The sequence below is a fragment of the Gigantopelta aegis genome, chromosome 15 (assembly GCF_016097555.1).
Source record: "Gigantopelta aegis isolate Gae_Host chromosome 15, Gae_host_genome, whole genome shotgun sequence".
Lineage (NCBI taxonomy): Eukaryota > Metazoa > Mollusca > Gastropoda > Neomphalida > Peltospiridae > Gigantopelta > Gigantopelta aegis.
Window position 1 is genome coordinate 37561755 of NC_054713.1, and position 15856 is coordinate 37577610.

The following is a 15856-nucleotide window of genomic DNA, read 5'->3' on the forward strand; positions in this document are numbered from 1 at the left end:
GATGGATTGATTGATTGATGGATGTGGATGGATGGATGGATGGATGGATGGATGGATGGATAGATGTGGATGGATGGATGGATAGATGTGGATGGATGGATGGATGGATGTGGATGGATGGATGGATGTGAATGGATGGATGGATGGATGTGGGTGGATGTGGATGGATGGATGGATGGATTGATTGATTGATGGATGTGGATGGATGGATGGATGGATGGATGGATGGATGGATGTGGATGGATGTGGATGGATGGATGGATGGATGGAGGGATGGATAGATGTGAATGGATGGATGGATGTGGACAGATGGATGGATGGATGTAGACAGATGGATGTAGACAGATGGATGGATGGGTGTGGATGGATGGATAGGTGTGGATTGATGGATTGATGGATGGATGGATGTGGATGGATGTGGATGGATGGATGGATGGATGGATGGATGGATGGATAGACATGGATAGATGTAATTTTTTAATTTAGCTTGTTAAGGAAGCTTATATTTACGTTGCAAACAAATATCTGTAACAATAAAATCCTCTAGTAGGTCAGCCAGGATGGATGGACAAATGGACAGATGGATAGATGGATGTGGATGGATGGATGGATGGATGGATGTGGTTGGATGGATGAATGGATGGATGTGAATGGATGGATGGATGGATGGATGGATGGATGGATGTGAATGGATGGATGGATGGATGTGGATGGATGTGGATGGATGGATGGATGGATGGATGGATAGATGTGGATGGATGGATGGATGGATGGATGTGGATAAATGGATGGATGGATGGATAGATGTAAATGGATGGATGGATGGATGGATGTGGACAGATGGATGGATGGGTGTGGATGGATGGATATGTGTGGATTGATGGATGGACGGATGAGGATGGATGGATGGATGGATGGATGGATAGATGGATGGTTGGATGGATGGATGGATGGATGGATGGATGGATGTGAATGGATGGATGTGAATGGATGGATGGATGGATGGATGGATGGATGGATGGATGGATGGATGGATGTGGATGGATGGATGGATGGATAGATGTGGATGGATGGATGGATGGATAGATGTGGATGGATGGATGGATGTGGATGGATGGATGGATGTGAATGGATGAATGGATGGATGGATGGATGGATGGATGTGGATGGATGTGGGTGGATGTGGATGGATGGATGGATGGATTGATTGATGGATGGATGTGGATGGATGGATGGATGGATGGATGGATGGATGGATAGATGTGGATGGATGTGGATGGATGGATGGATGGATGGAGGGATGGATAGATGTGAATGGATGGATGGATGGATGGATGTGGACAGATGGATGGATGGGTGTGGATGGATGGATAGGTGTGGATTGATGGATTGATGGATGGATGGATGGATGGATGGATGTGGATGGATGTGGATGGATGGATGGATGGATGGATGGATGGATGGATGGATGGATGGATGGATGGATGGATGGATGGATGGATAGATGTGAATGGATGGATGGATGTGGACAGATGGATGGATGGATGTAGACAGATGGATGTAGACAGATGGATGGATGGGTGTGGATGGATGGATAGGTGTGGATTGATGGATTGATGGATGGATGGATGTGGATGGATGTGGATGGATGGATGGATGGATGGATGGATGGATGGATGGATGGATAGACATGGACAGATGTAATTTTTTAATTTAGCTTGTTAAGGAAGCTTATATTTACGTTGCAAACAAATATCTGTAACAATAAAATCCTCTAGTAGGTCAGCCAGGATGGATGGACAAATGGACAGATGGATAGATGGATGTGGATGGATGGATGGATGGATGGATGTGGTTGGATGGATGAATGGATGGATGTGAATGGATGGATGGATGGATGGATGGATGGATGTGAATGGATGGATGGATGGATGTGGATGGATGTGGATGGATGGATGGATGGATGGATGGATAGATGTGGATGGATGGATGGATGGATGGATGTGGATAAATGGATGGATGGATGGATAGATGTAAATGGATGGATGGATGGATGGATGTGGACAGATGGATGGATGGGTGTGGATGGATGGATATGTGTGGATTGATGGATGGACGGATGAGGATGGATGGATGGATGGATGGATGGATAGATGGATGGTTGGATGGATGGATGGATGGATGGATGGATGGATGTGAATGGATGGATGTGAATGGATGGATGGATGGATGGATGGATGGATGGATGGATGGATGGATGTGGATGGATGGATGGATGGATGGATAGATGTGGATGGATGGATGGATGGATAGATGTGGATGGATGGATGGATGTGGATGGATGGATGGATGTGAATGGATGAATGGATGGATGGATGGATGGATGGATGTGGATGGATGTGGGTGGATGTGGATGGATGGATGGATGGATTGATTGATGGATGGATGTGGATGGATGGATGGATGGATGGATGGATGGATAGATGTGGATGGATGTGGATGGATGGATGGATGGATGGAGGGATGGATAGATGTGAATGGATGGATGGATGGATGGATGTGGACAGATGGATGGATGGGTGTGGATGGATGGATAGGTGTGGATTGATGGATTGATGGATGGATGGATGGATGGATGGATGTGGATGGATGTGGATGGATGGATGGATGGATGGATGGATGGATGGATGGATGGATGGACGGATGGATGTGGATAGATGGATGGATGGATGGATGGGCGGATGGATAGACATGGACAGACGGATGGACAAACAGATGGTATAGACAAGCTTCTTGCCTGAGAATCAGTAGGTCTCAAAATCAGTTCCTTTTACTGACCCTATGCATAGGGTTATTATCCATGCAACAACTTAACTCATGACATTAAACACCATGGTACAATGTATATATTGTCTTGCCTGTTAATAGGTACTGTAAGAATTGAAAATAAATTGGTGTAAACAATTTATGCGCAAATGAAAACTGGGTTACATAAATACAAAAGGGATACAGCTTGATGATAAATTCTTTTAAATCGTTGAAGTTTATGTCATCGTTTCCTGTAGTAAAAAAAAAAAAAAAAAAAAAAAAAACACTATATAGTGTTATTGATCTGTTACGAATCATAACAATGGATTGAAGTTAAGAAGTCAATTAAGCTATCAGAGTTTCGGACTGACAACAGACTAAATTATAGAAATTACTGTGAGTATATCAGTACAGGTACGATGTATGATAATTTGCATTATGTACTTTAATATTATAATACAGTCAACCACTATCATCTTGTCTGTAATTTTAAGGTAAATAAAAAATGGTCTCATAGCAGATGGCTGTAGGCAGGTTCAAAAGTCCTATGAGCAATGGCATAAACAATTTTAAATTGTTGTAGGTAAAATTCATATGTTCTAGCCCTTTCAGTGGCCCTTAGATACCATTTATCTCACAATCATATGTTTTAAAATAGTGAAACCACTCATAACTGGACCATTTGTAAACCAGAATTCCCTCAAAACTGGATGTTTTTCATGGTCCATTTTTAAATATCCGTACAAAACAGAACCTTTCTTAAATGGATATCCCTTGAAATTGGACTTATTATTGGGTCCAATGGGTGTCTGGTTTAGAGGAGTTTCACTGTATATCTAACTAGTGAAATTGAGTTGGATACATTTTTAAACAATGAGTATTCTATTACTTACATATCCTAAAGAAAAACAAGTTTAAAATAAATTTAAATATATTTACGGTGCTTGCACTTGCAGTTAACTTATGTATCACAGAGTAAACAGTTTCAGTCAAACTTATATATATACTACTCAAAAGAATTTAAGGGTCAGACGATATTTTCGACATTATTTTCTGAATGTCAATTATATTAGCTAGACCATAATGTCACGCATGGTATTGTTCCATTTTGACGAAAGTGGGTCTAAGCAACCCATAAATGAATTAAAATCCACTGTCATTGACACTGTCGACTAGTTCTAATGGCGAAAACATGCTTACATTTGCACGTAAATTAGGGCGAAAGCGAAAGGTCAGCTAAGTGCCCATAACTTGCTTTTTCACAAAGCGCTTCATTTGCACGCTTTGCACGTGTATTCCATGTTCCCAATGCTGAATTTCCGTATAATTGGAGCTTGCATTCGTGTACGGTGCACACTCCAAATTCGACAATGGTACGACTTCAACTGACTATCGAAGATCGAGGAAGGGCTATTGCTTGGCTTCAGGATGGCAATATACAAAGAAATGTTGCTCTGAGACTTGGTGTCAGTCAGAGTGTCGTTGGCCGACTGTGGCAACGGTACCAAGCAACGAATTCTGTTCGAAATCGTCCACGTTCGGGAAGACCCCGAAGCACTACAAATAGAGAGGACCGCTACATCACCAATATGGCTCTACGTCAACGCACAACCACTGCACGACGATTACGTGACAATCTGCGGACTGCGACTGGAACTCGAGTGTCTGATCAAACCATACGCAATCGCCTGAGAGCCAATAATCTACGCTGCCGTTGCCAGGCTGTTCGACCACCACTCCTACCACGTCACAGAACGGCCAGACGTCACTGGTGCACGCTTCATCTGCAGTGGCAACGTATTCAGTGGGGTCGAGTGATGTTCACTGATGAGTCCAGGTTTAGTCTCCAGTTCAACGACGGTCGGGTTCGTGTCTACAGACGTCCTGGGGAGCGCTTCGCTGACGTTAACGTTAGACAACGTCACCGGTTCGGTGGTGGCAGCGTCATGGTGTGGGGTGGCATCTCTATCCACCACAGGACCCCCCTCTATGTGGTGGATGGCAATCTGAATGGAATCCGCTATCTGAATGAGATTATCCGGCCGTTGGTTCTCCCAGGCCTTCAGCAGATTGGCGGCGGGGCAGTTCTGCAGGATGACAATGCCAGACCCCACCGCGCCAGGGTGGTAACGGACTTTCTCAGACAACAAGGTATCACCAGGATGGATTGGTCAGCATATTCGCCTGACTTGGCCCCAATAGAGAACGCCTGGGACGAATTAGGCAGGAGAGTTCGGGATAACCATGCCCCTCCGGCCAACCTTCATGATTTGGGTCAACTTCTTATGGCAGAGTGGCAGGCCATTCCCCAAGAGTTCTTCAGATGTCTGATCAACAGCATGAGGCAACGATGTGTCGAGTGTATTCGCGCCAGGGGTGGATTCACACACTATTAAACGAATGTTCTAATGTGTAAAATCCATGTTTGGCAACCTTCAACTTTGACAGCATGTCATGTGACTTTCTTGTATACAGTGACGTTTATTTGTGGTTTTTTGTAAATATGGAACAATAAATAAATATTTTGGTGTAGTTTACATCATCAATCTAATACACTATTAATCAGTGCTTCAGTGGTGTCGTTAAACAAAACAAACAATTGATCTATCGATAATATCAATAATAATTTTACCTCGTGCTTCTTCAATCTGCTGTTGAAGATTTTTCAAAGTCTCTTCGTCCTGAGTGAGGACCTTCTCACGTTCAGCAATTTTTTCTTGTAGAGCAAGGTATTTCTTCACTCTAGGAAACGACTTGTACTTGCGTTCATAGTCCAAGTAGACCGTTTGGTATTGCTTCAGAACATTCTTTCTTTCCTGCCTAAACAACAATTATTATTTTTATAATAAAGTAATAATATTAAATAACTCTATGACAATTCATATAGAACTGTATATAAGGTAGTAAATAGAATTTGCAAAAAAAAAAAGAGGAAAAAAAAGAAGAAAAGTTACATACATGTACATATAGTTGTTTGGTCTGGTATTATTTCAGGACATTATTTCTCTGTCCCCTTAGATAATACTACAGCAGCATAAAATTAATTATCACCCATTAAAGTCTTTTGTAGAAGATATTGCTGGCACTAAATTTGCGATATCACCTGCGATATTCTCCTAGGAGATATTGCTTCTTATAATCTTGATTGGTCAAATTTTAACCACAAGACAATATTTTGTTACATTACTGTGTATGTTTCAGCACTAAATCTATCATTAGCGATGTCATGCCACTGTCGTTCTGCTAGTTAACGAGTCTACCGCTGCCAAATATAGTGACATTCAACCCACATTAATGACATTGTTTACAATTGTCGCAAATGAAAAAATGATAATGGATGATAAACAGAATACCCCCCTCGTGTCTTGTAATATCATAATTTATCAACACTCGTTGATAAAAGTATAAAAATTCGCAGCAATTAGGCTAAGCCTCGGTTTTCATACTTTTATCAACTTGTGCTGATAAATTATGATATCACAAGACACTTGGGGAGTATCCTCTATATAACTTCTGTCATGTTAATTAGATTATGTTGTAAATAGAATTTGCAAATAGCATTTGCACACGTGGTTTTGGTACTGTATTACAGCACATGCATTATTTATTAGCTACCAAAACAATCTTATGCATTATTATATTTTCACAAAACTGAGTAACATCTGTTGGACTAAATTTAAATCATAAGTAATAAAAATAATTTGCTAAAGGTGTTTGTGCAAATCATCTGATGGCATTTCTGTAGATTATATTGCTTTAAGTAATTTTATGATAAATTTTAAGATACATATTAAAATAGGTTAGTTTGTTTTGTTTAACAACACCTCTAGAGTGCTGGTTTATTAATCATCAGCTGTTGGCTGTCAAACATTTGGTAATTCTGACATATAGTCTTTGAGGAAACCTGCAACATTTTTCCATTAGTAGCAAAGGATCTTTTATATGCACTATCCCACAGCAGACAGGATAGCACATACCACAGCATTTGGTATACCAGTCGTGGTGCACTGGCTGGAATGAGAAATAGCCAAATAAGACCATCAACAGGGTGACCGGCAAGCGTGACCAACTAGAGTAACCATGCATCAGGCAAGCTCTTAACCACTGGTCTATGTTCTAGCCACTCTTTTACGGTTAGCTTCAAGAAGTATGTTAATGTAATATGGTAATATCTAATAATCACTTTTCTTAAAGGGACATTCCTGAGTTTGCTGCAATTTTTAAGATGTTGTGGACTAACAGATACTTTATAACGATTGTAATTACATATCAACTATATTTTTCTGCATAAAATATTAGTGGCTGTATATTAAACGTGTTTCTGATCGTTCTAATATTTGTACTAGGTTAAATTTCATTTTATTTCTTAAAAGGTTTTTTTTCGTACGTACGAAATTATTTGATGACAAAATCCAATTTGGGCTTCTTACAAATATTAAGACGACCAGAAACACATTGAATATACAGACACTGATATTCCAAACAAGAAAATATATTCAATATGTAAGTTTAATCGTAGAACTATTTTATTACTCGGAAACATCTTACAATGCAGCAAACTCAGGAATGTCCCTTTAAAGTTCACATACTGAACAACAACCCTCAAAAAGATTTCTTACTTCTCTGCTTCACCACTGCATTTGAGTGAGTTGAGTTTCCGATTGAGAGCTAAATCATGTTCCGTTAATACAACGCCTGTCTTCTTAAGACTGTCAAACAAAACAACGTAAAGTCTAACTCCATGATCATAAAAATTAAATATACATAAATACTTTTCTTTGTAAGTATATTACCGGTAAAAAAGAAGTTTGTTTTGTCAACACCACTAGAGCTCATTGATTTATTAATCATCAGCTATTGGATGTCAAACATTTGGTAATTTTTTACCTAGTCTCAGAGAGGAAACCTGCTACATTTTTTCATTTGTAGCAAGGGATCTTTTATATGCACCATCCCACAGACAAGGTTGCAGATACCAAGGTCTTTGATATACCAGTTGTGGTGTACTAACTAGAGTGAGAAATGGCCCAATGGATCCACTGGCGGGATCAATCCAAAACCGACCACACATCAAGCAAGCACTTTACTATTGGACTACGTCCCGCACTTGCAAGTATAATGTTATATACATAATTATCAAAGATTAAAATAGCGTTAGAAAAAGAAATGTCTGGAAAAGTTTGCAGGAAAAACTTTGCATGTAGGAGGTTTGTGAAATTTGTATTAAGGAGAAAAGAATTAAAAGTTTGTTTTCTTAATGACTCTGAATGTTGGAGCACGGTACATTTTTCCATATACAAGTAATGTGGCACTGGTTGGGATAGCAAAAAACCGTAACAGAGAATTGGTCTGCCGAGGGGTTTCCATGCTATAAGCCAAGCACCTTAGACAAGTACTCTACTGACTGAACAAGATCCTGCCTTTATCAAAGAACAAGGACTCGAACAGAAGAAGGGCTTTCTTCTCTGAAAATGTGTCTCTTCATCATTATCAGCTAAGGTAGAATGATCTGACAAATATACAGTATTTTAGGCCTCTTCAATTGTTAGAATGATCATTTCATTCACACAAATCTAATTTAGCATATCCTATTTTTTCATTTGAGCATTAAATTTATGACATCATTTATATTGGTATAACGGGATAAGTAAAAGGAAAATGGATTTCCTGAATTTATCTTTGCATAACCCACAAATGGATTACGCAAATGTTCAATTCTTAGACGTCTATATTGCATGCTCTCACCTTTCACAGTGGTCTCGGTTGTGTGTAAACTGCTTATGAGCTTTCTTTGTGTCTTCATCGAGTCTAGAGGTTTCCTCTTGAAAACGCAAGATTTCTGATCTTTTCTCAGCTTCTTCCTTTTCTAAAGCTAAATTAAGAAATGCAGTTACAATATAGACTGATATTTAATAAAAATCCATACAATACTTAGAAAAATTTATGAATTTTTTTTTAAAATCTATATGGATTCAAACTTTTAAAGTATTCTATATGCATGCATGTACCTATAATGGGAAATAAATATTTTAATACTAGCAGTAGCTAGGGCCTCCACGAGTTCAAAATATTGGACTCGAGTACTTGGGGGTCAAACTTGATCCGGACCAGAGTTCCCAACACATACACACGATGATAATGAGACTAAGGAATAAAATAATATAGCATTATGCATCTGAATTCCAGCGCTGAACGTGGATGCCAAATCAAGCCTTTGTATTGCATTTTACACATTCAATTTTTGTTTTCCCTCCATGTCTCATAACCCTATGATGTAACCCGTGGCAAGCATATGGAAAAATGACGTAAAAAATATAATTAAATGAGGGTGCTATTCCTTGTACAGGTACTAAGAGTCCTGTGAATGGACGCGAGTCTTGCCTTACTCGCCCATGCCCAAGTACTCGAGTACTCGGGAAGACCCTAGCAGTAGCTAGTCGGAATTTCCACACTCTCTGTTGGTATGACTCAGGACTCAGAGTACCTGGTTCGAATCCTCTCAGTGGAGATTATGTATCTGTTACATATCTTTATAGGTGTATACATGACGATAAAAAATGTCCAACTTTCAGCCAAATTAATATTTATTAATTATTATTATATTAATTAATATATAAAAAAAAGAATATTATGCAAAATATAGACAGACATGTATAGGGGGAAAAGTGGTCACATACATGTAGATATATTATGTGATGTAAAAAATATTTTTTAACAAATAATAGATAGTATTCACATGTAAGCAGATAGTTATTCCTGTAACCACATAATTATTTTATTGGACATACACCAATTATGGCCTTGGGGAACATTTGCGATTCGCTATGCTCGTTTCAGAGATCGCGAATTGACTAGAAATATTGCTAATCAAAATTTACCTTCTATTAATTGATTTTCTTTTTCTATTAACTTCACATACTGCTGGTTTTCAAACTCTGAAACAAAAACAAAATTATATTTCATTTTATTAAAGAAGGAAAAAACCCCACATTCAAATGACTATAACATAACATTATGATCTGTTGGAAATTAAAAATATATATTATTCATATTAATTTGGCCCCTCCCCTCCCCCTAAAATAGATACTACATTTTAAAAAAAATCAAATATGCAAAATAGTGCACTGCTCTCATTTTTACAAAGATTAGACATAATCAGTTCGGGTTGATACATGTTGCTCTAGAAATATTAAACTTACCAAAATTTTGAATGAGCTTGTCCAGTTCATTGGCCCCATAAAACACAGTGAGATCACCACATGTTGCCATGGCTACTAAACCTGTAACTACATTATATATTATAATTATATATACATTAACATCATTGAAACTGGCAAAATTATTTTAATATTTAGGGTGGTGGCAGCGGTTCCCCTTCTCTTCCTCACCCCCTCTGAGTCTCTTTCTCTCCCTCCTCCATATCTGTCTTTCTCTCGCTGTCTTTTTCTCTTCATCCCTCCCTGTCTGTATTTCTCTTTTTCTCTCCCTCCATCAATATCTTTCTCCTTTCCCTCCCTCCCTATCTCTCCCTCCCTGTCTGTCTTTCTCTTTCCCTCCCTATTTGTTTTTCTCTCCCTCCCTCTTTTTGTCTCCCTCCCTCGCTTTCTCTCCCTCCCTCTGCCTTTCTCTCTCCCTCTCAGTCTTTCTCTCCCTCCCTGTCAGTCTTTCTTCCTCCCTCCTGTCCTCTCTATTATTATTAATTGTTGTTATTATTGATGTTGTATGTTGTTGTTTTCAAGTTTTGGTGTGGGGGTTTTTGTTGTTCTGTTTGCTGACACCATTTGTTTGGTATTATGCAATAAATTGAATTGAATTGAAATTGAATCTCTCTCTAACATTGTTCCCCCCCCCCCCCCCCCCCCCCCCCCCAAAAAAAAGAAGAAAAAAAAAGCAGTTGGTTAAAATGTGTTAACATATCGTTAATCAAATATCTCTTTCCTTTCCAAATACCTTTTTAATGTTTCATAACGAATCATAGCCAATCGCTAACAAAATATAATTAAATTCGCGAATATCGATATTGACTTGAGGATAACGTAAAAGTAGACAAACTCTAGGCCTATATATCTTTAAAATCAAAACCTGTCATGTTAATAACAATATCCTGAACATAGTTTACTAAACTAAATCAATATACGGCGTCGTCTTGTTTCTACCAATGTAGAATAAGGTGATGTTTGCGCGTATGTAGCAGTTTACATTTCCAGTGTCGTCTGCAGTTTTATAAAAGGGAGATAACTTTGAACGTACACGTAAATACCAAGGGCAAATAACTGGTCTGCGTTCAGCCAAAGCAGGAAAACGTCCACTCGATTTACCATCGACATCCCAAACTTCGTTCACCTAACAACAAAAACACGAATACAATATTTACGGAAATACTATTCTATATTTTTCAGCTACGATACGTAAAACAAAATAGATTGCAACCAATTAACAAATCCATTCTAGTAAATAAAAGTGAAACACCCTCCGGTAAACAGGGCAGAGTGTGACGTGTCTAACTGCGTTCAGGCGCATGCGTTTGCAAAAAGTATCGTACCGCGCATGTATGGTTCGTCATTTTTAATTTTTAAGGCCATTACATGAAAACAAATATATATGTTGAACAGTTTCTTAACTATGCACAGTTGACGAAATTCAATTTGTCAAGCGTTGTGGGGCGGTCCGCGTTTTACCAACACCCATCGCTAACACTTGTTGTCAATACTGATAGACAATACGTTCATACCAGTGACTAGTTTGCAAAATATCATTTTATTTATAAATTATTGATTCTGAATTAACACAATTTATACACTAAAAATTATTTGTAATTGTTATCAATGGATTATGAATACTATTCACTACAGTAAAGGCAGAAAACTAACATACCTGTTGCAGATCGAATATATAGGCTAATAATTGAAAACAAATTCTAACAACAGGGGTGTCAAAAATCATAAAAATTAAATGCTTTGGCCTTGTTGATCTTGCACGTGTGAGGTAATTTGACACGCACCGAATGTTAACTCATCTTTCTCCATTTTAAGTCAATTTGTACGAGTCATGTGGCCACGATATAGGTAATTTAAAAAAAAAAATTATTTATAGGCCTATACTTACTTATTTGAACTTTATTTTTAATGAAAACCTCACCAATGAATGACAAGCAGACGACAGCAAATCGGATGTTAGGCCCTAAGTGCGCGAACCGTGCACGAGAATCAAAGTGAACGGAGTTGAAAGCATTTAACGCAGTTAGGGACGTTGACGATAAATGTGTGCGTTTCACGTTAAATCGAATGACAATAAACCAATAAAAAATTAGCGTTTCTCACTGTTCCTGAACTAGGAAAAATGTTCATAAACACAATTTCGTAGGCTTCTTGAAACTAAGATTAAAAAATATACCCAAAATAGGAAACCCGCTACATTTTTCCATTACCAGCAAGGGATCGTTTCTATGCACCATCCCACAGACACATACATACCACGGCCTTCGATATACCAGTCGTGGTTCACTGACTGGAACTAGAAATAGCCAAATGGGCCCACGGATGGGGATCGATCCCACACCGACCGCGCATCAAGTGAGCGCTTTATCACTAGGCTATGTCCCGTCCCCCAAAATAGTTAGTCCCCATGGAGATATCTAGCTAGAACCTAATTGATATAAAAAGCCCAGGACAGCGTGTTTGAACCTTAATTGGATATAAGCACAAAAATAAGATGAAAGGTAAAACATGTTGACAATAGCTACTCAGTTACATTGTAATGGATATAAGAATTAATAAGTTGTGTTTTCGTAGATTTTTAAATTTTCTTCTTTTTTTCTTCTTTTTTTTTCTTCTTTTTTTAATAAGCATTTTTCACCTTTAAAAAAAAAAAATATTTTGTTGTATTATTTGCCGCATATCTATTAATATTTCTCGAAAGTACGAATCTGTGTCATATGATTACTGATAAACCTCGATATATAGACTTGCGCCGCACCCCCGCCCCACCCCACCCCACCCACACCCCACCTCCCAGCCAGTGTTCCACAACTGGTACACCAAAGGTACTGTCCTGTCTGTAGAAACGTGCATATATAAGATGCTACTTTATCGAGGCGGCAGCAGATTTGTTTTCTGTCTCTGTCAACCAAATGTCGAAATAATTATATATTAAACACTAAAATTTAATATATGTTGAGTGCGTCGTTAAATAAAACATTTCCTTCCTTCCTTCCTTCCAAAATTTAATAACAATGACAGCTTGTGTGTGTGTGTGTGTGTGTGTGTGTGTGTGTGTGTGTGTGTGTGTGTGTGTGTGTGTGTGTGTGTGTGTCTGAATGGAAGGAGATGTTTTATTTAACGGCGCACTCAACACATTTTATTTACGATTATATGGCGTCGGACTTATGGTTAAGTCCACACAGATATATAAAGAGGAAACCCGCTGCCGCCACTACATGGGCTACTCTTTTCGATTAGCAGCCAGGGATCTTTTATATGCACCATCCCATAGACAGGATAGTACATACCACAGTCTTTGGTATACTAGTCGTGGTGCACTGGCTGGAACGAGAAACGCGCGTCAGGTGGGCGCTTGGTTCTGAATGCTTCAGTTGCATTTTAGCCGAATAACAACGTCAGAATTCATTACAGTCCAAGTATAAAGATAAATGAGCTAATTTTAATCCAACCAACCTTGTGTTTTTGTTACATTCATCAACACAGATACGGAGGAACCCTGGCTAGGTGATTAGATATGAAATATACTCCACCCCGCCCAATATTTGGACAGTTATTTAAAAACACAGATAAAATAATTCACTGTTATGTGAGATGCATTACGTTCAGCCTAGTTGTTTAATACTTGGAACGAGGAATGGCTTGGTCAAACATTACGGCAATTGTGTTATTTCTACTGGTCACTACGACGTCTAAATTTGTTGGTAAGTGCTGCATTTTCAATATGCTTCAGGTTCGGATCGATCCCCGTCGGTGGGCCCATTGTGCTATTTCTATGCCAGCCAAAGCACCACGATTAGTATATCAAAGTCCGTGGTAAATGCTGTGCTCTCCGTGTATATAAAAATATATGTCCAAATTACAAAATGTTTGAAATACCGATAATTATATAGCCGATGATTAATTAATCAATGTGCTCTAGTAGTGTTATTAAACAAAACAAACTTCTTATAATGTGGTGAGATGAGATTGTGAGTTTATTAAAACTTTAGTTGTTGCTATTTGCAAATCAGTGTGCTCTAGTGGTGTCGTTAAATAAAATAAACCTTAACTTTAGACTAACTTTTCCCGTCCGTGGGCCTATTTGGCTATTTCTCGGTCTAGCCAGTTCACCACGACTGCTATATCATATCGTGGTATATGCTATCCTGTCTGTCGGATGGTGCATATAAAAGATCCCTTGCTACTAATATATTTTTTTTTAGCGGGTTTCATCTCTGTGACTGTGTCAAAATGACCATATGTTTGACATCCAATAGCCAATGATTAATAAATCAATGTGCTCTAGTGGTGTCGTTAAACAAAACAAACTTTTTTTTAGAATAACTTTCTATTTCGCAAATAGTAAACGATTTTATAATAATATGATGAGGTGAGATTGTGGGTTTATTAAAACTGTGGTTGTGTTTGTATTTTGCATTAGTAAATGTTGTTATAATATAGTCAGTCGAGATTGCTACTTTAAAAGAACCGCGGTATGACGCCCCCCCCCCCCCCCCCCCCCCCCCACACACACACACGCACACACACTCGACAGAACTACCCGCGAACTTACTAAATTAGGCGTTTTGAGTTGCCTAGCTGGTTTTGACAAGTGAAAACAAAAAGTGTTGTTTGCTTGGTTGTCTCATATTGATCAATATGATATTTTAATTAAATTTAGATTTCTGGGATCTGGTAAATTAATTTGAGTGTTCATGAAAAGCTGTTTGATGAAGCTGTATTTGTTCACTGTCCATAATACTATTTTAAAGCAATGGTCATACACTGTTGTAATGAAAACATAATGAACTATTGCTGCGATCTTCATGTCATTTACGTCAGTGGGCCCATTGGGCTATTTCTCGCTCCAGCCAGTGCACCACGACTGGTACATCAAAGGTCGTGGTATGTGCAATCCTGTCTATGGGATGGTGCATATAAAATATCCCTTCCTGCTAATCGAAAAGAGTAGCCCATGAAGTGGCGACAGCGGGTTTCCTCCCTCAATATCTGTGTGGTCCTTCACCGACGCCATATAACCGTAAATCAAATGAGTTGAGTGCGTAGTTAAATAAAACATTTCCTTCCTTTCTTCCTTTATATTATTTAATTTCAGTGGAACAAAATACTGTTCAATCACAAATATTCTTTTCCCCAACAAAGCTTCAGTTGTACTGTAAATTACCTTTAAAAAAAATAACCAGAGTACCCTCCCCACCCCCGAAAGGGCCGCGAAAAACGTCCGGTTTAAATGGAATTCCAGTTTACAGAGAGTCCGGTTTTGATAGGTTTCACTGTAATAGCTTTTTACTATCGTCTCAATCCGCCATTAAAGGGACTGTATTTTATTTTATTAAAGGGACTGTATTTTAGAGGAAACCCGCTGTCGCCACATAGGCTACTCTTTTACGACAGGAAGCAAGGGATCTTTTATTTGCGCTTCCCACAGGCAGGATAGCACAAACCATGGCCTTTGTTGAACCAGTTATGGATCACTGGTCGGTGCAAGTGGTTTACACCTACCCATTGAGCCTTGCGGAGCACTCACTCAGGGTTTGGAGTCGGTATCTGGATTAAAAATCCCATGCCTCGACTGGGATCTGAACCCAATACCTACCAGCCTGTAGACGATGGCCTAACCACGCGATTGTGATGAGGCAGCTACGTAGTTTAACTGGATTTTCAACATGAGTCCATTGCATTAATATTATCTTCAAAGTTGGGGTGTGTGTGTGTGTGTGTGTGTGTGTGTGTGTGTGTGTGTGTGTCGCTTCCGGTGCTATCGTCTTAATCAACAATTAAAGGGACTCTTTCTTTTGACTAACGGAACTTTTTCAACACCTATAATT

At 38.8% G+C, this 15856-nt stretch overlaps 1 protein-coding gene across 4 annotated transcripts in view; it reads right to left on the bottom strand.

The window, feature by feature from the left end:
- The window catches only part of LOC121390201, a 28797-nt gene extending 17783 nt beyond the window's left edge, over window positions 1–11014 (bottom strand). The window contains exons 1-7 of one of the 4 annotated variants that reach the window (XM_041521967.1): window positions 10759–11014; window positions 10008–10088; window positions 9687–9743; window positions 8554–8680; window positions 7428–7517; window positions 5441–5628; window positions 3011–3059 (exon numbers count right to left, since the gene is read on the bottom strand). In XM_041521967.1, the coding sequence (XP_041377901.1) occupies window positions 3011–3059; window positions 5441–5628; window positions 7428–7517; window positions 8554–8680; window positions 9687–9743; window positions 10008–10077 (581 nt within the window). In that variant the 5' untranslated portion in view covers window positions 10078–10088; window positions 10759–11014. Of the gene's footprint in view, window positions 1–3010; window positions 3060–5440; window positions 5629–7427; window positions 7518–8553; window positions 8681–9686; window positions 9744–10007; window positions 10201–10758 lie in introns of those variants that run through there. The other 3 variants (XM_041521965.1, XM_041521968.1, XM_041521966.1) reach the window with 3 other exon arrangements.
- Window positions 11015–15856: the final 4842 nt, after the last annotated feature.